The 25,446-nt window shown below is 47.7% G+C and overlaps 1 protein-coding gene across 3 annotated transcripts; it reads left to right on the top strand.

Moving 5' to 3' along the window:
* On the top strand, positions 1–25,446 carry Lbh (LBH regulator of Wnt signaling pathway). 3 transcript variants are annotated; one of them, XM_005322482.5, is made up of 3 exons: positions 1–251; positions 2,833–2,935; positions 22,807–25,446. In XM_005322482.5, the coding sequence occupies exons 1-3, from the start codon at positions 226–228 to the stop codon at positions 22,999–23,001; spliced, it is 324 nt and encodes a 107-aa protein (XP_005322539.1). In that variant the 5' UTR covers positions 1–225; the 3' UTR covers positions 23,002–25,446. The 3 variants fall into 3 exon arrangements, with proteins under 3 accessions (XP_005322539.1, XP_077885574.1, XP_077885573.1); XM_078029448.1 differs by lacking the exon at positions 1–251 and adding an exon at positions 1,066–1,249; XM_078029447.1 differs by lacking the exon at positions 1–251 and adding an exon at positions 2,452–2,693.

Raw genomic sequence — 25,446 nt, 5'->3', positions numbered from 1 at the left:
CTTCCCCGGCTCTTTGTGGGAGCCGGAGCTCGGTGAAGAGCAGGGCGCTCGGTGTGCACCGCCGACGCCGCTGGCAGCCGGGCTGTCTGGGAAAGGCGGACCGGCGAATGCCCAGTGCTCGCGCTCGGCCTCTGCCGCGCCCGTTTGCGCCCGTGTCATCCTCACTCGGGACGCAGTGACCGTTTTTAAATCACAAGGGCGTGGGTCAGCCTTCCCTAGGACTTCATGTCTGTATATTTCCCCATTCACTGGTGAGTATCCTGCGCCTGCTGCGGGCGCCGGTCTAATGACCGAGGCTTCGGGGCCCGGGCACCCGCTCGTGCGGGCTCCGGTGACACTAGCGCCTAGCGCTAACCCGCCGCCGGGAGCCCCTGAAGGAGTCAGCGTCAAGGTTGCAAAGGTGGGGGTGGGGGGAGGTGGTGCTGAGAGCATCCAGACAAAGGAAGTGAACTCGGAACCTTCACGGCTGGAGGGTGTGTGGTGGTGGTGGTGGGTGGGGAGAGCCTGGGGTCCCAACGAAACCCGGGTAATGAAACCCCTTATGCGGAGTCTGCAGGAGCGCGCGCCCAGCCTGGAGCAGGGGGCTCTTCTCTCCCAGAGCCCCTCCCCTTTTTCTTTTTGTTTGCATGCAAGTCTCGGCGTCGAGGCCGGCTGCAGCGGGGCTGAGCTGGTGCAGCCGTGGCGTTTGCAGAGCTCCGGGGAAGGGAGGGGGAAGGGAGGGGGACGCGCTCCCCACACGTAAGCCACAAGCAGCAGGGCACACGCTGCACCCTCCTCGACCCCTGCCCTCTGCATAGTCCCTAAGATCCCACTCGCCTTTAAGTGAGCAGACTCTCTCGCGGTGCAGAAATGGAAGGAGCCGGGACGGGGCTGGGGGCGGCAGAGATTTGCCCCTGGCCGGGGATGGGAGATAGGAAGGATGCAGAGAGGCCCCTGGTTGCTGGGACGTGCGCGCCGGCTGCTTCTTCCTTCCTGAGCTAAGCAAAGTGGAGGAGTGGCCGAGGTGGAGGAGGGGGGACGAGTGCGGGTGGCCCCGGAACACGCTTTCAGGTGCGTGCGGGCGTGCGAAGCCCGGCCGGGGTTAGGGACAGGCTCCCTCCCAGCCAGGGGAAAGCGGGCTCCAGCCTCGGCGCAGCCCTATCCCAAGCGCAGCCTAGCCCAGGATCCGGAAAGTTCATACTTCTCACTTCAACTTTTTGGGCCCGCGCCACAGCGCCTCATATCAGGTGAAGAACCGAGCGTTAGCCCTGTGAGTGCTTCCCTGGTACTTTTTTTTTTTTTTTTTTTTTTTGAGGGTCAGCGGCAGCCTTTCCAAGACCCGGGAGGGACTTGCCTCTTGGAGGTTCCAGCCTTTCAATCTAAACCCAGCATCTTCCCTTAGTCTCCCCTCCCCCATCACAACCCGCCTCTGTTTAGAGAGGGGACTGAACTCTTAGAACAAAGTAAAAATCCCCCCACCCCTGAGGCTTGTACACCCCTCTCTTCCGGAAGCCCGACCCCTCTATCCCCTAATAATGTGCAGGTATCCAGGTGCCTTATAGGTGAGACTTTGAAGGTTGGTGGAGGCTTTGTGCCTCTGGTCAAAATTTTGCAAGGTGAGTGTTAAGGCCCCTCAGGGATATTAGCTCTTGAAAAATTAAAGTTCAGGGTTATTTTATTGATCAGGTCTTCACAGTCTGCAACAGTTTTACCCAGACCTTAGCCCTTAACATAACATCTTAGTAACAAACAGGGCACCTGTGGCTCAGAGGTTATACACTTGTTCAGGATCATGCACACTTCAGCAGCAGAGCCTAGACAAGAACCTATTGCTTCTGCTTCCAAAACCAATGTCATTTCTACTCTGTGTAGTAACTAAAAAATGAAGAGGAGTCTGGTATCACTGCTTCCTTAGATATAGTCTCTAAAGCATGCTTCACTTTTTTTTTTTTAAACCATGTGCACAGACATAATGGTGAAAATGCTGGGTATTGTGTAGCGGGTACCTGGATTTGGTATGTGGGTTTGGCATTATGCATACAGGACCCTGTGTGTGCCCATGGCTTGTGCAAGGATAATGGAACATTTGTATCCTGCTTTAGAGAGTACAAAGCACTTTCACATGTCTGCCATTGGTGGGCCAGCTTGGCCCCTCTGGAAATTTCCTTTGCAATCAGAGTCCCAGTATCCTTAAGGCTTTTTAATCCAGGGGATGTTTTTCAAGCTGCGAGCTTGCAGCTGCTGCTGCTGGGGCTAAAGAAGGGGGTTGGATGGCAGATGTGAAGCTTGCAGAAAAGCTGACCCCTTGGGGGCTTTAAGTGGGACATTTTGCCAAAAGGAGCACTAGACAGACAGAGACATTTAGGAAGGCAGCAGGATTGGACTTTGTCTCCCTGAGGCTGGCCTATTATTGTTATTATGTAATAATAACATGCAGTTCCCCTTTGGAAATTCACACAAGGATTACTTTTGTTTTTAAGTGGAGGGGTGGAGGGAAGACCTGGCTGAGTTGGTTTTAATATGGATACATGGACTCAGCCACCTACTGTTGTGGTTTATTCTAGTTCTGTCTTTAAAGAAAAATTCAGGGTTGCCCTGTCTTAGATGGAACTATAATATTCAGGAGAGTCAGAAGAAGAAGGTTTGCAGATGGAGCTTTGTCAGTGGACTGGACAAGGGCCCTGGTGCTATGGGTTTGGAAGGTTTGGAAGCGTGTGAGCTTGCTTTGGTGCAAGCATTGTTCTGAGCACCTCTTATCCTGCCTCCAGAGATTCCCCTGGTCTCACAGCAAGTGAAGGCTCAGAGGAGGAAAATGCATGCATTTGTTGACTGTTGGTCTGGATTTCTTGGCAGCCCTGACTATCTGAGATCGGCCGAGATGACTGAGGTAATGATGAACACCCCATCCATGGAGGAGATTGGCCTCAACCCCCGGAAGGATGGCCTTTCCTATCAGGTGAGTTAAGTACTCTTGCTTAGAGTATGGTGGCTTTTGCTGGGGCTGAAAGTGTTACAGAGCTGGGGACTTTAGAAAAACTAAGACAGCGTGAAGACCCTCTCTTCAAACCCTGACTCATGTGATCAAATCAGAAAGATTTCAGACATGTTGCTCAGAGTAATAGGAATGAGTTTACTGAAGAAATAGGAAAGGGGTTAGGGACATTCTCAAGGGAGAGAGTGGGTCCTCTCGGAGAGGAGAAAGGCAGTGTGCCTGTCCTGCACTCCAGTTTTATTGGGGATCCCAGAGAAGTTTCCAGAGAGTCCCACCCAGGTTCACCTCTTGACTTTTGACTGACAGCAGGATGACATCAGACTTTCAAGATCCCACCGTCATGGCAACTCTAGGTCACCTTGGCCCATGCTGGCAGGTTCTAATTGGATTCTTAACCATGCATTCTTACAGATTTTATGGTTAGGAGGATTGACCCTTATCTCCCAGAGTTTCAGGATCTGGTCACAAAAATATCCTGAGTTCCTCTTGTCAACATTATCTTGGGCCTGCATTTCTCTTGCAGTTAACAGGTAGTTTGCTGAGGAATGTAACATATCCTGTCCACTAAGGCCAGGCAGGGCTGCAGTAAATTGCCTTTTGGAAAGGAAAGCATGTGGGGTTCAGTACAGTGGGCCCGTTTGAAGGGGCCCTTAACCTTGGGTTCCCACCATCCTCATATGTCTGTTTCCTAACAGAAGCACACTTGGTTTTGTGTCCCAAAGCCACCTGTAAGAGCTGTGTGACCTTAAGGCCAGTCCCCAAATGCCAGGAAACCTTAATTTCTTCATTAGTAAAGTGGGGTATCAATAGACTTCACCTCATAAGATTGTGATGATAAGTCAGCAGGGTGAGAGGATGGATTTAAGGCATTCATAGTGCCTGGGACACAAAGAGTCCAGCAGACATTAGCTGCTGTGGCTGCCAACTAGCTTAGAGATCACCTGTCTGGTGGATCCAAAATGCATAAAGACCATGAAAAGGAACAAAGTGACACTTTCAGTCTCTTACCCCCAGGGATCTTACCAGGCTGGTGACAGAGCACTTATTACCCCTGGGGCAAATTGCTTTTGGATAGTCTAGGAGAGTTCCTAGGTTGCTAAATTTGGGAGAAGGAGGAGTTCTGTTTGTAAGGGAAGACTGTGAGGCTAGGGGAGTTTATAGAGCTGCTGGTCCAGGGAAGACAGATGGGGTGAGAGGGGCCATGCTGCAGGAATGAACCACATGCCTGCTATGGACCAGGCATTGTACACACATTGCTTGCTGTGCCACAGCTCAGGTGGGAGTTCTCACCCTGCTCCACAGAGGAGGACACAGCCCCCAGCTGAGTTGGAGACAGGGCTCTCTCCAGCCCCAAGCCTCGCTCTTCTGATTCATGGCATACCTCCACCTTGGGCTGGTTCTGGCTAGAGTCTAGACTCACTCTGGCTGGTCAACCTTAGAGCTGTTCCAGGGGCATTTATTTTGTAAAGAAAGAAACAAATAGAAAACCAGAGTAGGTGCTGACTGATGAGGGGAGAGTGATCAAAGGGCCAGGATGAAAGCTGAGGTTGGGAACACAGCTTGGACTCCCTTAGGAAGCTCAAGGAGGCCCCTTTGTTTTGTATCAATAGAGTCAGGCCCCTCCTGCCGGCTCTTAATGAGGATTCCATTAGCCTGAAGGGTTTAAAAGGCTCTTTCCCCCAGTGGGTCTGAGGAAGGCAGTTGAGAGCCCCAGGGTCTGGTGGGAGGTGGAGAAGTTCCTGGCCTACCAACTAGGCTGTTTTTGGATATCAATTTCCAAGCCTGTGAGTCAGACTGAATCTTTTTGTGGCTACAGGTGAGATTTTCTTTCATTTCAGGGTTTTAGATTTCCATCACAGAACCTTTCCAAACACAGTCATTGACTTCTTGCATGTGTTTTTTTACACTCTCCTTTAAACAAGTCCCAGGATAAAGGGCCAGGCACTGCAGGACAATTTTCTCAGCCCTTCAAGTGCTTCAGGCCCTTCTGCAGCATCTGAGGGTTGGTGCAGGTGATGATGGAGGATGGGGCTGCCATGCTGGGTGAGGAAGTCTTACTTGGGGCTGCAATGCTGAAGGAAAATAAAGTCACCTCTGGGCTCCTGTGATATCACACCAATAAGAAAAAAATTTACTCTAGTCTTCCCTTAAGGTGCTGGACCAAGCGCCCAGTTCTCACAGCCCCCAGGAAATCTGTCCCTGCCCCTTGGGTGAGGACTATTGCCCAGTGCCAAAAGATCCTGCCTGGAACTTCAAAGCACTTTGTCAACAAAATGATTTCAGAAAGGGCTCTTGGTTGTGTAATGAAGAGAAAGGAGAGAAATTATACTATTTGACCAAGTACACAGGCAATCTGGTCATTCTAGATTTGGGCCATACAGAAGCTATGGTCAATCCAGATATGGGCAGCAATGATCAAATCTGAGTTATAGAATCTAAGAAGGTCTGGAAGAGGGAAGCCAGAATAGGGCTGGGATATGAAATAAAATGAAGGCTTTCAGGAGGCCACACCATGTGTCATGTAATTGTTACAGCAGCAGACACCCTTTGGCTCACCCTGGTATATGCCAAGTGAGAGACTCTGTAGTGAGCTGGTCTAACGATTCTCACGTGACAGGTTTCTCTGGGCCCACTCAAATTAGTGCTATCCAATTAAAAGCTTTCCCACCAGAGCTCTGGGGATTGGCTGTGCTGGTTCTTGGCCGGAGCTGGTCTCTCTGCATGCTTGGGCTTGGCTCAGATCTCGGGGTGGGAATCTCAGAACTCTGCTCTTGGCTTTCCTCCTGAGGATAATAATAGTATGTGGCTTTTATTAAGACCTGCTTTTCCAAGGAACTGAGAGTGGGAAAGAGACATCAATCCCAACTTGGCAGATGAAATAGAATCTCAGGCTTGTGGTTTGACCTTGAAACAAGGTCATCAAATAATGGCCCATTGGACTTTGTCAGTCATTCCCCTACCTTTCAGACCTATTGAGAATGAACCTTTCCTGATTTCTCTGTACTGGATGTGACCTTTCTTTTAGTGCTTGTGGCATTTTGTACTTTGCCAGGATGTTGTGCTGGCCTTTGAGGATATGCGTCCTGCCTTACCTTCTCCTTGCCTGGGTCCTCCAGGGCAGGAGATGACTTACTATCACCTTTGTACCCTGCCCCCACACCTATTGGCTCAGTGCCTTCACAGAGCAGGTGCTAAGTGGATGGTGGGCAAGTCTCTTGATTCAGAAACTGGCCACTATCATCTCTTTCCTAGATCTGCTCAGGCCCATGCCTATAAGGGTTCCAAGTGAATGCCCTTTTTATCCTAAAAGATCCAGTTTAGCCCCATCTGTTGTCTTTTGATAGTACTATATTGTGAGCCAGTACCATTTGGATATCACATCAGATAAGTGAAATCCATGTCTGCACATTTATTTGGCATGAATTATGTCATCCCACAGGTTGGGTGAGTAAATAGTTACTAGAAAGTCTGAGTACCTTTTGAGCAGGCTGTTGGTGACAGCTGACTCTCAGAGCTGAGTGGGAGGTCTCCATGAGGACATTTATGACCCTGTAGGCTTTAGCTTCCCGCCCACACTGTAGGCCATGAGTCAACAACCTGTGGGACAGGAATGTCTGCTGTCCATCAAAACAAGTCAGCGGCTGCCTGGGAAGCCTGCTCCTTCCATGGCTCCAGGACTCTAGGCATGTGGTGCTTGGGGATCTCTGACTGGGTCTCCTTTTATGCTAGGCTTGCATTGGTCTGGGCTCTGGACAGGGAAGCATCCTAGAGGAGCTTCTGGGCTCTTTTGGTGCTGAAACCCAAGAGGCACTGGTCTTGCTGCCTGACTCCCCCCAGCCCAGTGCATGTAGGCCTCCACAGTTTTACCCACGTCAAGGTCAAGACATAACTATGGCTTCTTATTTTTAAACTGTCCTTTGTAAAGCATCCCCAATAAGATCTGATATCAGTATCCTTCCTGGGGACTCTTTCTGGGGATCCCTTTCTAAGCAGAGCACACTCCTGACTGGTTGCCTTGGTATTCCACCTGCCATTGCTCTTGGTCATGTACTTCTGCTACTTGATATCATCTACTAGGCAGGCAGGCAGCAGACTTTACTTCTCAGGGAGACAAGGGATGCCACTCTCAAACCAGAAGGAGCAATTTCTTCACAGAATGCACTGCTCCGGTTCCCTGTGTGTTCCTTTTGATCTACTGAGCAGAGAGCTTCTCCATCTTCCCCTTCATCTCCCAGGGCAGGAGGGAGTAATCCAAGGGAGGAGGAGGGATAGAAGTGGCCCAGACGGTTTTGCCTCTGCCTGTTATTTGCTTCTTGAGGTCTCGGAGCCTCAGTCTCACTCTGTCCTGGGGAGGACTCATGGGAGCTGGGAATCGGCTCCCAGGGAATTGGGCCCTGGACAGGGTCTTGTGGCCCCTTCTGTCTCAGAGGGTCATCCACAGCCAGCTGCTCTCTCTTCAGAGCCACTTGTTCTTTACCAGGAACAGTGATTCCTCTCTGGTCCAGGAGAGCACTGAACAGCAGCATTTCAGAACTGTCCTCATGCACCCTACACGGAGCCACCTTCATGAATGTCCTGAGCCTGGCTCACTGTGCTGCTCCCATCAGGGTGGGATGCATGTGTCTACACAAGGGCTGGGCTTAGCTTCCCTGTTCCTGGGTTAGGGCCTCAGGAAGGTTGCTGCTCAGCAACATACTGCTATCCCCCTCAAGCCCCTGCATGTAGGTCACTCTGGGAATAACTTATCAGTCTGTTTGTGTCCTCCTCCCGAGTCCTCTTGTCTCATTGGTTACCCCTGCATGTCCCCCAGAGCTCGAGAGGCCCCACTGAGCAACTGCACACAAGTCCCATGGTCACCAGGAAACCATCTTTCACAACATCAGACTTTAAAAAGGCACAGGAGTCCCTGGAGAGACATAAAGCTAAAATTCCAAAACACTTGGCAGGAGACAGCCAGCCACAGACACGACATGTTACTGGAATCATGGCAAGTTTTCTTTCTCCATCCCAACTCCCTCCACCGCTCTCCTGGGTAAAAATCACACCAGTGTGATGTATGAGAGGCAGCTCTGGCTGCTGGGTTTGGAATCACAAGGAGCCCATTTCTCTGAGTGGCATTGAGCGGCCTCTGCACACACTGCATCCTTATTCACCTCAAGTCCACTTTGCATGAGGATCCAGCACTTTCCTCCTGTACTCAGAGCCTGCTGCGGAAGGCCCCTGGATCAGGCCGCAGAAGGCTGGAATTGTTCCCATGGGAGAAGTCTCCCTCTCCCCCTTCCCCTGTGGGCACAACAGTGGGTCTGTGCCCAGCTAGGGAGAGAACAAGCTTCCTTCACTGCCCAGCCAGCCGGCTGCACACTACAGACATACAGCCTCCTCTCAAAGGGCCCGTGTTGGCCCTGCCGCCTCCGGCTCACAGTGGTTGGGTGTTCGTCACACCACAGAGCCAGGGGCCATGTCTTAGACTGTCTTTGTTCCTACAGTACCGGCCAAGTACCGGCCACGGTGTCCTATAAACAGTCACTTAATGAGCGCTGAATGATGGACCGGGCCTTTCTCTCCTTTCCCTGCACTGAGAACCGGGCCTGTGCCTTGGCAGTCCCCTAGTGTAGATTTTTATAGGGTCAGCATTTTCTGAGTCGACCCAGTCCCCCACGTAGGATAGAATGGAGGGTTGTACCATGAAGAAAGGGATGAGTTTGGGTGGCGAATCTTGTGACTGAAGTCAAGAGCTATTCCTGGGTGTCTGGCGAATGTCCTGAAGTGATCTTTCAGGCCTGATCCTGAAATAATCCTCAGAGAACATGAAGATAGGCCCTCCGTGCACACAGGGCCCCGACTCGCTGAGGTTCCCTTCTTTCCAGTCTAGTAGCCACAGCGTCACCTCTGTCTGCCTCTCACCTCCCCACCTGCCCTTCCCACTTTAGGAAGGTTCTGTGTCAGCAAATCAAACCTTGTGCCAACTGCCTCCCCTTGACTTGGCAATGGTTTCTTAATGCACAGATCCATCTTGAAAACAGTTTGCCTGAAATTTCTCCAAATTGTTGTCAAGCCAGCCGTGGGGAGCGGGGGAGCTCCCTTGGCCCTCTCCCCTTTGGGCTTAGTTGTCTTGCTCCGTGGGCAGCTCATCTTAGGTGAACTGGAGAACAGGCCCCCAAACCTGTAGCTGAATCAGCATCGACTACTTGCTTCTTGAACAGCAAGTTTACTGGCGTCAATAGGAAGGAGGGTTTTAGGTTTCAGATCTCTCACATAAAGCAGGGTAGATCCGAGCAAAGAAGGTGTCACATGTCTTTCCCGAGATGGTTGGTCTCTAGGCCTGCCTGACTTTCTCCTGGCTTGACTTGGGGTGGTTTCCAGACAGAATTGTAAATATACCCTGGAATCATCTTCTAATTTTACTTTGTAGAGCTTAAAGCAATTGTCGAGCCCCTTGGACGGAACCCGCTGCCTGCGGACACTCTACACTACACACATACACACACGTTTAAGAGCCATTTAACACACACAGTTGGAAGGCAGAATGTTAACACAGTTGTTAAAGATTAGAGTGTCGTAGTTATAGGAAATGTTTTCCTTCTCTTTCTCTCTTTGTTAGTAATTTCATATCATTCTGGATATAGTGCATGTTGTATGATTTTTGTGCTTTTCAAATTTTTATGCCCATTATAAAATTTTTATTTTCTTCATTCAACTTTTTGTTTTCCAGTTACCATGTGTAAATCACAGCTGTTAACACTTGAGCATCTTTTGCCTTCTTTTTCCAATGTACTTAGAACTCTATGTAGCAATAATTATACGTTGTTCTGTTCTGCAGTCTTAACAGCATCTATCACCAGCACCATGTCATTACAACTTAACCTTAAAAATACTCCAGAATTGAACTGGAGATATAGCTCAATGATGGAGCCCTTTTCTTGCATGTTTGAGGCCCTGGATTCAATCCCCAGCATTGCACAAACAAAACGAAACAAAAAACCCAAAGCTATGATTTTTAATATATGCATAAAGTTATAAGATTGTTTCACTATTTTCCATTGTTGAAATTTTTAGGTCATATTATTTCCTTATAAATGATATGATAATTTACATATAATTCTATCAACCAACCTGTGCATAATTTATACTGTTTCTTTAGAATAATCTTAGTCCAAAGGTAAAAATGTGAGTTTGTGAGTGCACATTATCATTAAAAGGTAATATTTAGCTGGGTATGGTGGCACATGTCTATAATCCCAATGACTCAGGAAACTGAGGCAGAAGGATTGGGATTTCAAGGCCAGCCTCAGCAACTTAGCAAGACCCTATCTCAAAAAATAAAAAGGGCTGGGAATGTGGCTCAGCGGTAAAGTACCCCAGGTTCAATAATCCTTCGTACCAAAAAAAGAAAAATGAAAAAGAAAAATAACCCATATTCCTATCACTGAGACATTCTGGTATGTTTTCTTTCAACAGGTTTCTTATATTTAAAAAAATAAAATTGAAATAATAGCGTGTGTGCTGTAGTGAATGCTTTTGTCATTTAACATATTGTGACTATGTTCTTGTCATTTGGTTTTCTTTGTAATATAGCATTTTGTTATGTACCATTTCTTACTGCTGAATATTTAGGTTGTGGCATATTTTGTTCTTACAAAGAACACTGCTCCGAAACATCATTTTACATAAACCTCTGAACGGGTCTAATTAATTTCCTTGGAATAAATTCCTGGAAGTAGAATTACTTGACTTAAAGAGATTCAACATCATTTAGGCTTTTGATTTTATATTCCCTGAAAAACAGAAAATATAAATAAAAGAGTTTATTATGCTCCCAGCATTGAAAGTTCTAGCAAATAGCATCACAGGGGTGTAACATCTATAGAGATGGAGTAGTGGAGAAGCTAGAGTTAGAAAAGTGCTTGGGTATTTTAGCATTTTAGAAGGTGTTATACATCTTCCCATGGTTAATTATTTCAAGCATGATGGTAATAATTGATGATGTTTAAATGCCATTTAACCAGCATTGCAAAATAGCTAGTGATGATATTCTTTTTTTTTTTTTTTTTTTTAAGTATCAGGATTGAACCCAGGGGTGCTTAACCACTGAGCCACATCCCCAGTCCTTTTTGTATTTTTAAAATTTTGAGACAGGTTTTAACTTAAGTTGGTTAAGGCCTCACTAACTTGCTGAGACTGTCTTTGAACTCAAGATCCTCCTGCCTCAGCCTCCCAAGTTGCTGAGATTACAGGTGAGCACCATCACACCTGTCTGCTAATGATGATAGTCTTGACCCATGGTAGGTACGTTGATGCACTCTGGATTCCAAATGTGTATGGGTCTCTATTTTTCTTTGACATTGGAGTACCATGTAATGATGAAAAAAAACAGAGAAATCGCTTTGTTCTGAAGAACCCCAAAATTTGACCAGAGGCATACTTAGCCCATGCCCCTCTTGGCATCCCTGGGGCCCTGTATCTGGTTCATGAAATGCTCATTGTTAAAAAATAGTGCTTCCCTGGAATTAAGACTGGGTTGGACTCTTAGAAGTAGAACGAAACATAAAGGACATCTTGTCCCCCATCCAAGGACCTTCCACCTGATAAGCCTGTGAAGCTGCAGGTGTTTGAAGCATGTGAACTGACCCAGCCAGTATTCCAGTAGGGTCCACATGTTCCTCGTGGTTTACAAAGTTAATTTGGATGTTACATAGACAACTTTTTAAAATGTTAGTACATTTTATGACAACCACTTATGATCTATAATATTAGTTTCCCATCTGTGTAGTGATAGAGTTTTATTTTTAAGCAAATATGATTTAAATAAGTGAGTAAAGAAAAAACCTAACAGGCATGTGCATTGGATAGGGATGACCACGGTGGTCCCTTGAGGCTGGCAAACCCAGGCAAGAGCTTGTGTGTGAAATTCCTCAGACATCACTGTGGTTATCATGAAGGAATTTGTTTTCTTCAAAAGTCCCCTTAGGAACATCCATAAAGACAGCTAATATTCAATCACGATTTCTGTCTTTCTTTGGTCATTTGCCCCCTCAGATGTGGCAGTAGGAGTACCAGGATCCTTCCTGGCTGTTTTCCTTGGCACTGTCGTATTGGAGATTTTCTTGCCAAATTACTTCTTGATAATGTGTCTGTGTATACACTACTTCACATTTGAACAAAGTGTTAAAACAGGAAGCAGCTGCCCCAGGGGTTCACAGACACTTTCCAGGGGACATGACAGCAGGAAGCATTTTCAGGAAATCCATGTCTACACCTTTAGCTTCCTCTGGTGGCTTTTCTCAAATTGCAGTTCCTGCAGACTGGCCTCACCAGGGTCCCTTTCCTACCTCTCTGTCGAGATTGTCCCTTGCCGCCCACCCTCCTGAGTTCTTTCAAGTGGCCTTCCCCAGGATGGAAACTTCAGGGGCTTCAAACACATGGACCACTCAGAATGTACTGTCCAGGTAGCCCCATAAGTCCCACCCCTCCTTCACAGTAGGAAAGCAGTATAGTAAAAATGTACCCTTATGGCCAGACGTGGTGGTACGTGTCTGTCATCCCAGTGACTTGGGAAGCTGAGGCAGGAGGTTTGGAATTTCAAGGCTGGCCTTAGCAATTTAGCAAGACTCTGTCTCAATAAAAAAATAAAAAGGGTTGGGGAGGTAGCTCAGTGGTAAATCATCCCTGATTTCAATCCCCAGTACCAAAAAAAAAATTCTTGTATTTAGTAATTGTTTGTGATATGTTCATCAATCAGTTAGATACTAATAGCTGCAATAAGCCAATCCAGATTTTAATTAACCAAAACCTAAGGTCACAGAATATTTTTAATAATGTCCATTTAAATATAAAAATTTACTTTTTGATTGCAAAGAAGTATGAAAAGCTAATGGCTAAACATTTGGCAAAAATAAAAATACATTAAGAAAAAGTTTTATGGAGAAGTGGGATGGAAATATAGATTCAAGGAGAGGAAGGAGTACTATGAAATATAGGAGCTTGGTCAAGGGTTTTCCAGTGGAAGATGGTTGATATCAAACTGCTGTAGTTTTTATAACCCAGCAAGTACATTGAAAAAAAAAAGTGGTATATGTGTTTTATTTTCAGGTGCTATTATTTATATTAGGAGTTTTAGGACATGTGAAAGGAGATGCAGTTATTCAAAAATTTTTAGGGGGTTTGCAAACAAAATGTTTGGATCCCTGGGTGTGTCGAGGTCCCCCTTGGAGTCAGGACTGCTGATTTTCAGAGCAGGAGGGCAGCCTGGAGACTGGACAGTAGTGTTGACAAGAAACATCTTCTATGGTAGCATGACTTTGGGTCACCCGGGGGTTCTCTGGATACTGCCAGGGACTCAGAGCTCAGAATCCCTCAGCTCAGAGGGATTATGGACTAACAATCTGGGACTGGACTCTGATCTTGGCTTCTCTGCTGTCTGTGCCATCTCAGGCCACTTGCGTCACTTCTTTGGACCTTATTTTCCCTCTAATCTCGATTGTTTTTGTTAGAAGGTTGAATAATGAGGTGAAATCCTCCGTCCCGCTGCTGGAGGTTCACATGGGATTGATGTGCGCTCTCTCTTGTATCTGCTTTTAGATGCTTTGAGGGCATATTTTCTGTTCCCCTCAAGTCTTTTTCACTTTTAAAATACATGTTGTCTTTCCATGTCTTGGCGTGCATGGTTGTCTCCGTATGTTGTTGTTGTTTTTCCTCCAGGCCAACAGTTCTTAAATTTTTGGTCTTAGTCCCTTTTATACTCTTAAAAATTATTTATGATCTCCCAGGGATCTTTTGTGTATGTGGAGTATGTCTGGATATTTACTGTTTTAGAAATCAAAACAGAATTTTTCATTTTTTTATATATCAATTCACTCGGAATAACAATGAAACCATTATGTTAATATAAATAACAATTTTTCATAAAAATAACTATATTTTTCCAAAAAAGAAAAAGTTCAGTGAGAAGAGAGGCTCCGTTTACATTTTTTTGTGAGTCTCTTTTGTGTTTGGTTTAATGGAAGTTGGCTAGATTCTCATGTGCGCCTTCCATGAGTCAATCCATTGTAATAGATGTTGGTTGAAGTAAATGAAAATCTGGACCATGCAGTTCTGTAGTTAGAAAATGAAGAAATATCTTAACAATCTTTTAAAAACATTTTAAATATTTTTCCAAAACTTAACAAGTGGTACTTTCTTACCCATTATGTGATAGCAGAAATCTTATCAGTGAAGCTTTTTCTACTCTTACATTAAAATTCATTCCTCTATCTGGCATTTGGAGTGATTTGTATACCCATGCTTGGTTTTGTGGTGTATTGTATTCATCATTTGGAAAATATAGATTCACTGAGTTATGCAGATCTTCCAAATGTTGACATGTTTCATTACACAGTAGCAAAATGTCAAATTTGTTAACATCTCTACCAATGTCATCAGAAAGCCTCAAGTACTAGGAAGTTATCAAGCTCATGGGCACTGATACAAGTTTTCCAGAATTATAATTTTCACTTAAAGCTCTATTTTTATCATTGGTGACAAATACTAACAGTCATTTTCCTCAAAGTGACAGACTTATTTTGTTCATTTTTTTTAAAAAAAAATATCTATCCAGAGCTCAAAATAAATGAGATTTTTGAAAAGAAGATAGATAGCTGCTCTAAAAAATAAATATATATATATATATATATATATATATATATATATATACACACACACACACACACATATATGTTTGTGTGTGTGTGTGTGTGTGTGTGTGTGTGTATAAAATATACCTTCAGGACCCAAGTTGAAGTAGTTTGTTGGTTGGTCAGTGTGGCTAGTTAAGCTGGCAACTCAATCAGGCTTTCTCTGGAGATGACATTGTATATTGGTAAGCAGCAGAAGTACTTTTCATTTCATCCCTCCAAATGTTAAAACAACATTTATTTTAGAGTCCGTATTAAACAAAAATTTGTTCTTTACTGCTTCACCAAGATCATTAAGGTTTTTGTTTTGTTTTGTGTTTTTGGTTGTTTGGCTCTTGTCTTAATTGTCAGAAAGAGGTAAACAATACAATGACAACAAGTACAATTTGAAGGCACTGCATTCATCCTTGGGAAGGTGCCAGAGGTTTTAGTCCCTATTGCTTTTTAGACCATCAGAACAAGTGTCAACGTGGTGAAAGAGGAAATGGCCTCTTCGTATTATTCGGAAAATATTTTAATACCATGTGCATCCCTCCCTGAAAGGACCTTGGGAGATTTGAGCTTTGAGAACCACTTCTTTAGCCTACATAAAACCCATCTGATGAGAGCATAGTAGGACTCTTGGCTAAAGAGATGGGTGTCCCTCTAGGATGTGGCCCTGTTTGCTTCAGTTGTCAGCATCAGTGCTGTGTTAGGGTTAACTAAATCTCCAGGTGTCTTTGACAGGAACTATACCATCAGGCAGTTTTTGTTTGAGGGGGAGAAACATTATTTTAAACTGGACAAAAGATGGGTAATTAGCTGATGACCTCACTTTGGGGACAAGGTGAATTGGCCTGGCAGGGTGCTGCTGAAGTGACCGAAAGCTGAGCAAAGGCCATGGGACAGGGCTGCAAGGAAGTCCTCAGAGACTTGAGAAAGAGTCGTTTCTATTCTGGGGTGGGTTTGGAAGCCATGCAGGGGTGAGGAAGGGAACAGACGGGGATGAGAAAGCTGTGGGACCAGCTAAATATTCAAGCTTTTTTTGTCCCCAAAACAAACAATAAGGGGCTGGTTGAAATGGCAGCTAGGCCAGTCCAAGCTTTCTAAAAGAGAGAGGAGGTGTGGCCTTGGGACATTTGAGTGATACCAATGGAAGACAGAGAGAAGGATCCAGAAGACTGGGGATTCTGTTGTCAAGAGGGGGGATGATGTGGTCAATAAGATACAAGCATTTGAAATCATCTGTGCCACAAGACTGCAGTCTTTCCTCACTACCCCAGAGAACTTGGAGAAAAATTTCTAACATTCTAAAAATTTCATCCGTTCCCTGGGCCCAGCATTATCAGTAGCAATTAGTGCTAATTAATTGGAATTTGGAACTCCCGGACTTGCAGGATGGGTGTGTGTTTGAGAGATGTTTGTGAAAGATGGTGTTTATCCCAAGGATTTCCTTTTCTTTCAAGTTTCAAGGCCAGAGGCTTAAGCATCTTTGATCCAAAGGAAGGAGGTCCAGAGTTGCTCTAAAGCCCAAATCTCGGCCCAAGTGCCCTGTAGGATTAGAGACACCAGGATATGGCAGGATAGGGTGAGGAGGGTGTTCCACGGCTCCAGGCCAGAGAAGAGTGAAAACAAGATGAGAGTCTCAGAGATGGACAGTGAGCTGAGTGGCCTCTGAGCAGAGCTGGAGATGGCCCGTCCCTCCCTGAACCCCTTCAGTTGCTCCTCTGCTCCTGGGCCACCATTATTTCTGTTCTTACCCGCCACATGCCACTTTGAAAAGTCAGCAAGATGCCCAAAACATAATAACAACGTAGTGCTAATAAGAGAATAGGAGGTGAGCATTTCAAAGACAGTACTTCTTGCCTTCACATATTATTAGGGGGCAAACTGCACGGTGGGTTATTCATTCGTCTTAGCTGCTGCTCATTCTTTCCACCTTTGGAAGAGCAGGAATTGGGAGAGATCTGCCCATTGTTACAAACCAGCCCCCACTAGGAAGGAATAAACACCCAAGGCCAACCCATTGTCCAGGAAAAATAAGAAATCTAGACTTTGGGAACCTGGGGGTCAGGAGGGATCTGACTTACCCAGGTGCAGGTCCCTGGAGTGGGCTAAGGGAGGTCCGTAGCGGGAAGGCCTCTGGCTACCAACCATCCGCTGAGCGGCCAGGGTCTGGAGAAGGCAGTGGTTTCCATTCCAGCTGGCCCCATCCCTGCCCTGGGGAAACAGGGGCTCTGGGAGGAAAGCAGTGAAGTCAGTCATTTCTCCAAAGAACCTGGCCTGGGCTATGTGAGTACAGGCCCAGAGTGCTGCTCTTGTGCTCCTGTCCCAGGCTACAGCTGTCAGTTTTCCAGGCTCTCGCTCTAAAGGGTCCTTGGGGACCCCAGCTTTACGTTAATAAGAACCAGCATTAGGAATTCAGAGTTTACAGAGCTTGTTCACACATACCTGTATGTGATTCTCTCCAAAGCCCTGTAAGATCAGCATTAGCATTAATTCCAATTTATAGAGGACACGAGGAGGGCAAGGGGCTGGTTCTCCACACCCGGCACAGTATAACACCACAATACTGCTGTGGAAATGACTCCCTCGTTTCACTCAGGAGGCAACTGAGGCTCAGAGAAGTTACCATGACTCCACGAAGGTCACAGAGACAGACAGACAGAGGGGCAAGGCAAATGCCTGATCTTCCAGACTCCTGCTCACCTGTGGGAATGGTGATTTTCCACAGCAGTTTTGGGGTTGAGTCTTTGTTCCTCTCTGCAACTGGAGAGGGTGGAGATTTACTGTGTGGTTTTGTGCACAGTGCCTTGGGGAGCTGGCTTGGCTATTTGTCTCAGGCCCTCTACCCCCACCCCCACCCTCCACCCCCACCAACCCCCAGCACTTCTTTCCTCTGTTCGTCCCTGCAAAGAGGAGCAGGGTGCCCACATTGCCAGGGGCTCAGCTTGCAGAGCTGGTAATTAGCCCTTTGTGTCCAGTTAAGCACCTTTCATCTCCTGCACCTGCTGGTGTCTGCTTTCCCTATTAGCATCTCTCCTGTCTTTGCAGAGTCCTCCGCCCTCTTTGTGGCCAGCTCGGGTTGTTTGTCAGAGACGATGGCTGAGCGATGCACACACAGGGGAGGGCGGCTCCGACCCGTACCACTCACATTTTCCACATGAGATGCCAGACATCTCTCTCCTCTCCCCACCCCAGAGGCGGCCAGGTTTAGGTCACCTGGCTTAAAGGCAGACAGTTGATAGCTAGGTCTCCAAATTTGGGGCCTTTGGAGCCTGGGTATTGCCTTTCAGTTTCCCTCAGTGCACGAAATGGGAGCTGGCTCACCAGTGACTTCCATGCCCACGCAAAAAGCGCCTGCTGATGAATCCTTCATCTTCAGAAGGAGCTTGCCCCCGACCCTATAGTTCTCTGCTCCGAGGCCACCTATCTTGGTCAGCTAACCAAACTTTCTCAGTCTTCCAGGACAGTCCTGGTTTCATAATGCTCATGACCAATCATCTGTCCAATGTGGTAGCCGCTAGTCTTCCCAGGTAGCGGTGGAAATTTTTATTAAAGTGTGTTTATATTATATTTACCTAAGTGATAGACAAATTTACATTCATGAATTTTAACCACATTTCAAGTGCTCTGTAGTCACAGTGACCAGTGGCTGCTGAATGGGACAGCATAGGGATGCTCTCGTGACTGAGAACATCCGGTCACGGTACAGCCCTCTACAGCCAGAAATGCCAGTACGTTGGCATCCAAACTCTGTCTCATAGGTGGTCTCTTCATCCTAAATTGTCCCGAAGCTCCCTTGACCTTTTAAGAGAATCTGTTTTTGTCCTCAACATTCAGGACCTATTGGGATTGAAGGCCAGCTGGCAAAGGATGCTTCTGCAGTGGGGTCCCCTGTGAAATTTCCAGTCACCAGAGTTGAATGCCTATTTGTCCCACACATGGGGGATGCAGGCATGCAGGACCTGGATGCTCTTGGTGTGTGTGGTTGATAAACTTTATCTATTTGGAAAGGAGGGAACTTGGTGCCATTAGTTAGATGTAAGCCACGGGCTGGGGAAACCTAATGCAATAGAGAGGGAAGTGCAGGCAGGAGGAGGAGGTATAGGGCTGGGAGAATCACAGGGCCGATGCTTCTAGACCTGCCCTGCCCAGGGATGAGGTGGGAAATGCCTCTTAGAGCCTCTCCATCTTTCCTTCTGACCCTTTTAGAGATGAGCGTTTGCTACAGAGGGAAGGAAGGATTTTTTTTTTTCATCCCAGAAAAAAAAAAGTGTGTGGGGGGGGTGCACTTGGAGCTAGCAGGTCTAACCAGAAGCCGTTTCTTTTTGGAACAGGGGCAGCTCTTCATTCCCAGCCAGTTCCTGCAGGCAGGCAGCATGCCGTGCTGGCCGGCTGCCTCGCCCTACCTGTCATGTGCTTGGCAAGTCCAGCTCAGGAGTTCTTTTTTCCACTGCCTTCCCCACCCCATCAAATTGCAGTTGCAACCTCTCATTTTTCTGCTGCCTAGATGATTAAAAAGCATGACTTAGTGGAAAAATGTTGACCTCCTTGGGGTCAGCCTCTTAAGCAGCTGTCGGAGATAAGATTGTGCTGGAAAAAGACTCAGCAACCCTTTGCCCGGCTTTCTGTCTGTTTGCAAGGAAACCATAGCACTGTTTGGTTCTGAGTGCTTTCTGTTTATTTTTGGAGAGAGCTACAACTTTGAGGGGCACAATTTGTTATAATCTGATAATAAAATAAAATCTGATGGATTAGAGTAATTGTTACAGTGATTTAAAGTATATAATTAGCAAACTTTGTCCCCCCCCCCACTCCCAATTTTTTTTAATGGCTGCTGCTTTGAGCAATGCAGGGAGCAAAGGTCTTTGGCAATGAAGCAGTATCAGAAGTTCAATGCTCAGACTTCCCCCAAGACTTAATTGTGGAGCTCTTGGTATGAAAAGCATTGTTTGGAGTTATTTTAATTACTGTGTTAGTATTACTGCCTCTTGCTTGGAGATTGGACACTTACTGTAGTCTGTTGGGACTGCTCCAAAGAAGGTATTACGATTTGAATTTTGCTGATGTCTTCAAAGTATTTTATAGTCTCTATATGTGTCAAAAACTTGTACTCACTTAGTGAGAGGAGAAGGTCACTTTGCTTCTCAAAAGGAGAAACTGAGGTGAGGGGTTGAGAGGACTTGAAATGCAATGGATGTTAAGACATAGTGAGGATCTCGGTTCTGTGGCTTGACCCAGTGTCCTCAAGTGAACACATCTTTGAAGTCCTATAGCCATTTGGGTCCCAGGACAGCCACCTTCTGGGGACTTAGCCTTGTGCAAGTCATATGCCCTCTATGTTCTTCAGTTTCCTTGTCTATAAAATGGAGATCGTAGCACTTCATACTTCATAGAATTATTGTGAAGATGGAGATTCTGCTTAGCACAAATCTCATCCATCATCAACAACGTTCTTTTAGTCTTCCTCCCCCTATTTTAGCTAAAAACCTATTCCCAGCTTGTAATGAAATCACATGCTTTCCACACTTCAAAGTCCTCTGGCTCCTGCTGGCCTGGCCCTGACTCTTGTCCTTTTGCTCTTCCTTGGCTGGGGTGATCATAATTAGAATCGAGTTTTCGTGTCTCCCAGCCTGGTCACAAGAGGCCCGCCCCAGAGGGTGGAGACAGGGCAAAGGGGCTGTGTGGGGCCGGGTAACCATCTCCTCTTGGTACCTCACAGCTCTGCCTCGGGTTCTAGGAGATGAGGACAAGTGTGCAGACTGAGTAGCTCATCTTTTGGGCTGGCCAGACAGTCATCCTGGAGACCAGGCTGGGGCATCCAGAAGCTGCCTGGGCAGTGGAGACCCAGAGCCCTGCTCACCTTTCCCAATCAGTTTCCTGTCTGGGAAATGGGGTGTTGACCTAGTGGCATCTAGGTTTTGTGGTTCTGTTCATTTTCCAAAAGGCACAGGCACAGGAAACAAGCAGACCAAGTTTGGAATCCTGGCTCTGCCATGCAACCCTCGGAATCCCAGGGTCTTGCTGCCCCAGGGGTGGCCATGAGTCCTCAGCAAGGTGATCTCTGAAAGCACTTTGTGTGCCTTCCACTCATTTGAGGTGCCCTGGCTCATGCCCAGAGCCCCAGGTGGGGCTCGACTCCCCAGGAGAAGGCCCAAATAGCCCACCTGATCCACTCCCTGCTCTGTACCTGCCTTCCTCTGTGCACAGTGCAGTCCAAGGGTGGAGCGTTAGGGTTGGCCAGGCAGAAGGAAAAGCCCAGAATGGGGTCAGCTTCCCTGGGCCTCCTTTGACCATCCTCCCACCCCACCCCCACCCAGGCCAGCCCCTCCTCTACTTGTTTTCTTTCTGGCTGCTATTAGGATCCTTTTTTATGAGGCTTGTTAAGTCTTTAATGATGCCTGGCTGTGCAGCTGGCTTAAGTCTTAATCCCCAGCAATAGGCCTTTATTGGATAAATGGTTAATAATCACTGGTCTGCAGGGATTGGAGAGGCTTCTTGGGGCCTGTGATTCCCAGAAGCCCCACATGGCCTGTGACATGGGCAGAGTGTGACTTGGCTGGGAAAGCACTGCTTGGAGTTGGGGTGCAGTAAGTCTGTAGGTCCTTGGAGCAGCACAGGAGTTGCGGGGGGCCTGAATATTTCCACCTCAGGCTGCCATGGGCCTGTCTCCATCTAGCAGGAGCGAGTAGCCTGCCAGAATCTCTTCTAATGTGTTCCCCCCCACCCCACTCCACTTGTTCTCTTACTGTGAACAAGCTGTGTGACCTTGAGTGAATCTGCTGACCCCTCTGGGCCTGGGTTTCCTCAGTTATGAACTGGAGAGGTGAGAGGAGATGGCCCTGAAGGTGCAGAGTGTCTGAGATTTGGTGAGCCCCAGTTTCCCAGACCAGGACTCCTCTCTCCTGCTCTCAGGTGTGTCACCAAGGGCTGTGAATGGCTAGGGACCAGCAGCCCCGTGGATTAAGTACTTAAGCTGCTGGACAAAGAAATTGGGTCAGCTGCAGTCACAGGGCAGTGCGCGCAAAGGGATCCACAGAGCCAGACTGGCCCTTGATTTTATAGCGTGGCTGGGGGTTCCTGTAGTTCTGGCAGGACACACAGTAGGTGTTAACAAATGCAGCCTTCCTGATGGGACTCTGGGAGGAGAAGTGGACTCGCCCAGGTGTAGGGCTGGCGAGAAGCCAAGGGTTGTTCACAGGTGCAGAAGGCGGGGGCCTTGGATTTTGTTTCCAGCAGGCTTGTGACTGGGGGCCCTGCCTTCATCCGGATTTGGCTTTGACTTGATAGTAGCAATGGGGTCAGGACTCCTCTACTTGAGGGACGGGGCAGTACTGTGGCTTGGGTGTCAGGCACACCTGGTTTGAGTACCATTCATTTCCAGGCTGTATGGTCTTAGTCAACTTACTTGCCCAAGCCTGGGATTCTTTAAGACAGCATGGGTAACACCTGTTTTCAACTGTGTTGGTTTGAAATTATCCAAGTAAAGAACCTAGTAGTTTGTCTGCTTCTACTGGGTGCCCCTAACGATTCTGGCAAGAACTTTATGTTTGGGTACTTGCATGCTTTGCTCTGCAGGTATAAAATACTTGCTACAAAGAAAGACATGACTTGCTGTGGTGACGTGATTTCTAATTCTTTTATCTGGAAAAAAAGAATCCAGTTAGAGATTCAGCACTGAATCTCAGGCTGCCATGGGCCTGTCTCCATGCTTGCAGAAAGCGAGAAACCTGCCAGAATCTCTTCTAATGTGTTCTCCCTCCCACTCCACTTGTTCTCTTACTATGAACAAGCTGTGTGACCTTGAGTGAATCTCCTGACCCCTCTGGGCCTGGGTTTCCTCAGTTATGAAATGGAGAGGTGAGAGGAGATGGCCTTGAAGGTGCGGAGTGTCTGAGATTTGGTGAGCCCCAGTTCCCCAGACCAGGACTCCTCTCTCCAGCTCTCTCTTACTGCCCCGCAAACTTTTAGCTTCAGGACTAAAACAAGGTCTGCCTGAGGGACGGTCTCCCTCAAAACTTATTCCCCTGGCTCCAGCCTTACCTCCCAGGGTCCCAGAGGCTTAGCACGGTCACTGGCAGAGGGCCAGCACTCAGCTTGCCATGCGTGTGTGTGAAAGGAAGGAACTGAATTTCTCTTTTCAGATGTGTGTGTGACCAGGTGCCTGCTCTGCTTTGATTTCAGATTTTCCCCGACCCGTCAGACTTTGACCGCTGCTGCAAACTGAAGGACCGCCTGCCCTCCATAGTGGTGGAACCCACCGAGGGGGAGGTGGAGAGCGGGGAGCTCCGGTGGCCCCCTGAGGAGTTCTTGGTTCAGGAGGATGAGCCCGACAACTGCAACTGCGAAGAGACAGCGAAAGAAAATAAGGAGCAGTAGGGTCCTGGTGGGTGCCCTGGGTCGATCTTGCCAGCCAGCATCTGTTCCTGAACTGTGTTTTTTCCCATCTGGATGGAAGAAGAGAGTGAGCCACAATCGTTCTGAAAATGTCAAACGAGGCTTCCGTTTTGCACCTGCAAATCACCAAATTGGTTTTCTTTTCTTTTCTTGTGTTTTTTTTTTTTTTTAATCCGCTGAGCAGTGGAGCCCTCTGACAAAAACTTGCAAGGCCTTCTGAGAAATGAAGCTGCAGAGAGCAGGGGGCGGGGGTGTGGAGAAGGGGTGCTGCTTCTGAGATCAGTATCTGAACTCCAACAGCCAGAGGCAGTGGGGGGTCCAGGAAGGTGAGGGGGATGGGCAAGCCGGCCAGGAACCTTTGGTGTAAGAAAGCCAACACCAGGCAAGAGAGAAAGATACAAGTCTTTGAGAAAGCATTGAGAAGAGATCTGCACCCAGGAAGTGCTTGGCGGATTTGCACTGGCTGCTGGGGCATCAGAAAAACCAAGTCTTCATCTCACTCTGCTCTGCTGTCTCACCCACTGCCAGCCTTCCCCTTTAGTTCAGGAGTGTTGGTCAGTGACAGAGAGGAGAGGACAGGGAGAAAGAGAAAGGGGCTGCTTGCAGGGCCAGCTGGAGGGATGTGCAGGAAAGGAACCCTGTCCTTCCCTGGATCCTGCCCCCAGCTGCAGCTTGCTCTCTGAGCCCAGGAGACTGGAGGTTTGTGAGAGGCAGCGCTTTTGAGCTTTACTCCCCAGAAGGACCCTTTTTGCCTGCCGGCACTTTGCAGAGTGGCAAGAGCACTTCCTGCCCTTGCTGGAGGCCCCAAGGCTGATTCTTGGGCAAGAAGGCCCTTCCTTCCACTGCCCCCTCCCAAGACTTGCTCTCAGAATCCCATGGAGCCAGGGGGACAGAGGCAGCAGAGCAGGGGGGCTCCCAGCCTGCCCTTCCTTCTCCTCCAGCACCTTCCCCAGCTGTGGATTGCAGCCTGCCCGCTAGCAGCTACTCCCATGTAGGTTCTTAGCCTGTTTCTCTTGTGGGAGGAGAAGGAGAGCGTGTTCCTTGGTGGAGGGGGAGCTCTGTGCAGATCCCAGGGACTGACATAGCCTGGGATTACTCCACAGGGGTACCAAGGCTCCCCAGGAATAACAGTGGGATCCAGGCTGAGATCAGAGTTATCATGAGATCCTTGCTTCTCCCCATGGAGTTCCTGGAAGCAGGTGGGAGGAAGGTGTGGGGGTGGAGAACTCTGTGTCCTTGTGGAAGATGGCTTTTCATCCCTGTCCTCCTCCCACCTGTTTCCGGCAAGGGCAGCAGCTGCCTGAAGAAATCAGCCTCTGGACTTAGAGCTTCTCATCATAGCTCAAAACCTTCTGCAGCAGCAGGTTGCAGGACAGACTCTCCCACATCTCTATATCCGAGCAGAACTGTGCAGCCGAGAGGTGGACCCAGAACCTTTCTTGGGTTGCGCTCGACCAACCAAGGCATCTACAATGTCCCCTCAGGTCTCTGGACAGTCCAGGTTGACCCCCAGTTTTGGACTTGTGTGTCTAGCTGTATTTAATACCTCAAGGGCAGTGTGGCTCTGAGGCACATGGGGGCAGGAGCATGGGGGCTGACCAGGCAGTGGGCAGGATTTGGTTCTGGGAAGCCCATGGTCCCCCCCACCCCTTGCCCCTCCCCCTTCCTTCTGTCGTCCGCCTGTGATACAAATACCGATGGCAATAACTTCTTCCAGCTCCTGGCAGAAGCGGGAGAGGCCTGCAGTCTGCGCTATGAGGGGCTTCTCTCTCCTGTTGCCCCTGTCCTTCTGTTTGGGCTACAGAGACTTGTTCCCCCTTACCCTCGTCCCCTCGCGGTGTTCCTCATCTCTTGCCTCCCTTTGTGGATGAGGGTTTTGCCTTTTCAATTCCTGTGTATCGGTGTCTCTCCCTCTCTCATCCACCACCCTGGATCCTCTGTCCCGGTCTTGCTGTGTGATGGGAACGTGCTTGTAAACTGCGTATCAAATCGACTTTGTGTATATGTATGTTTATGGGGGTGGTTTGTTCCTTTTGCTGGTCACTAGACCACTCTGTAGGACCCTGCGTGGTCTGAGCAGGCCAGGGGCTGACACCTAAAGTCAGGCCTCTCAGCAGTGGAGCCTGCTGGGGGGCGCCCAGCTGCTCATGGACAAGTGGCTGAGCTCCTGTCTGGCCTCCTTTTTCTTTTTCTTTTCTTTTCTTTTTTTCTTTTTTTTTTTTTTTTTTAGTAATTTGTGTGTATTTCTAACTGATCGTATTGAAAAAAAAATCCTAGTATTTCAGTAAAATGCCTGTTGTGAGATGAACCTCCTGTAACTTCTATCTGTTCTTTTTTGAGGCTCAGGGAGAAACTAGCATATTTTTTTTTTCCAAACTACTTTTTGTCACTGTGACAGTTGTAAATAAAGTTTGAAAATGCTTTCCA

Source organism: Ictidomys tridecemlineatus, chromosome 12 (genome assembly GCF_052094955.1).
Source record: "Ictidomys tridecemlineatus isolate mIctTri1 chromosome 12, mIctTri1.hap1, whole genome shotgun sequence".
Lineage (NCBI taxonomy): Eukaryota > Metazoa > Chordata > Mammalia > Rodentia > Sciuridae > Ictidomys > Ictidomys tridecemlineatus.
Note: the sequence above shows the minus strand (reverse complement) of the source record. Positions and strands in the feature narration are given on the sequence as shown.

Excerpts from the sequence above, each read along its gene's own strand:
- Lbh (XM_078029447.1), top strand. The coding sequence starts at position 2,629 with ATGGAGCTTTGTCAGTGGACTGGACAAGGGCCCTGGTGCTATGGGTTT. Across the intron at positions 2,694-2,832 it reads TTTGGAAGGTTTGGAAGCGT|CCCTGACTATCTGAGATCGG; the intron begins GTGAGCTTGCTT and ends ATTTCTTGGCAG. Across the intron at positions 2,936-22,806 it reads AGGATGGCCTTTCCTATCAG|ATTTTCCCCGACCCGTCAGA; the intron begins GTGAGTTAAGTA and ends CTTTGATTTCAG.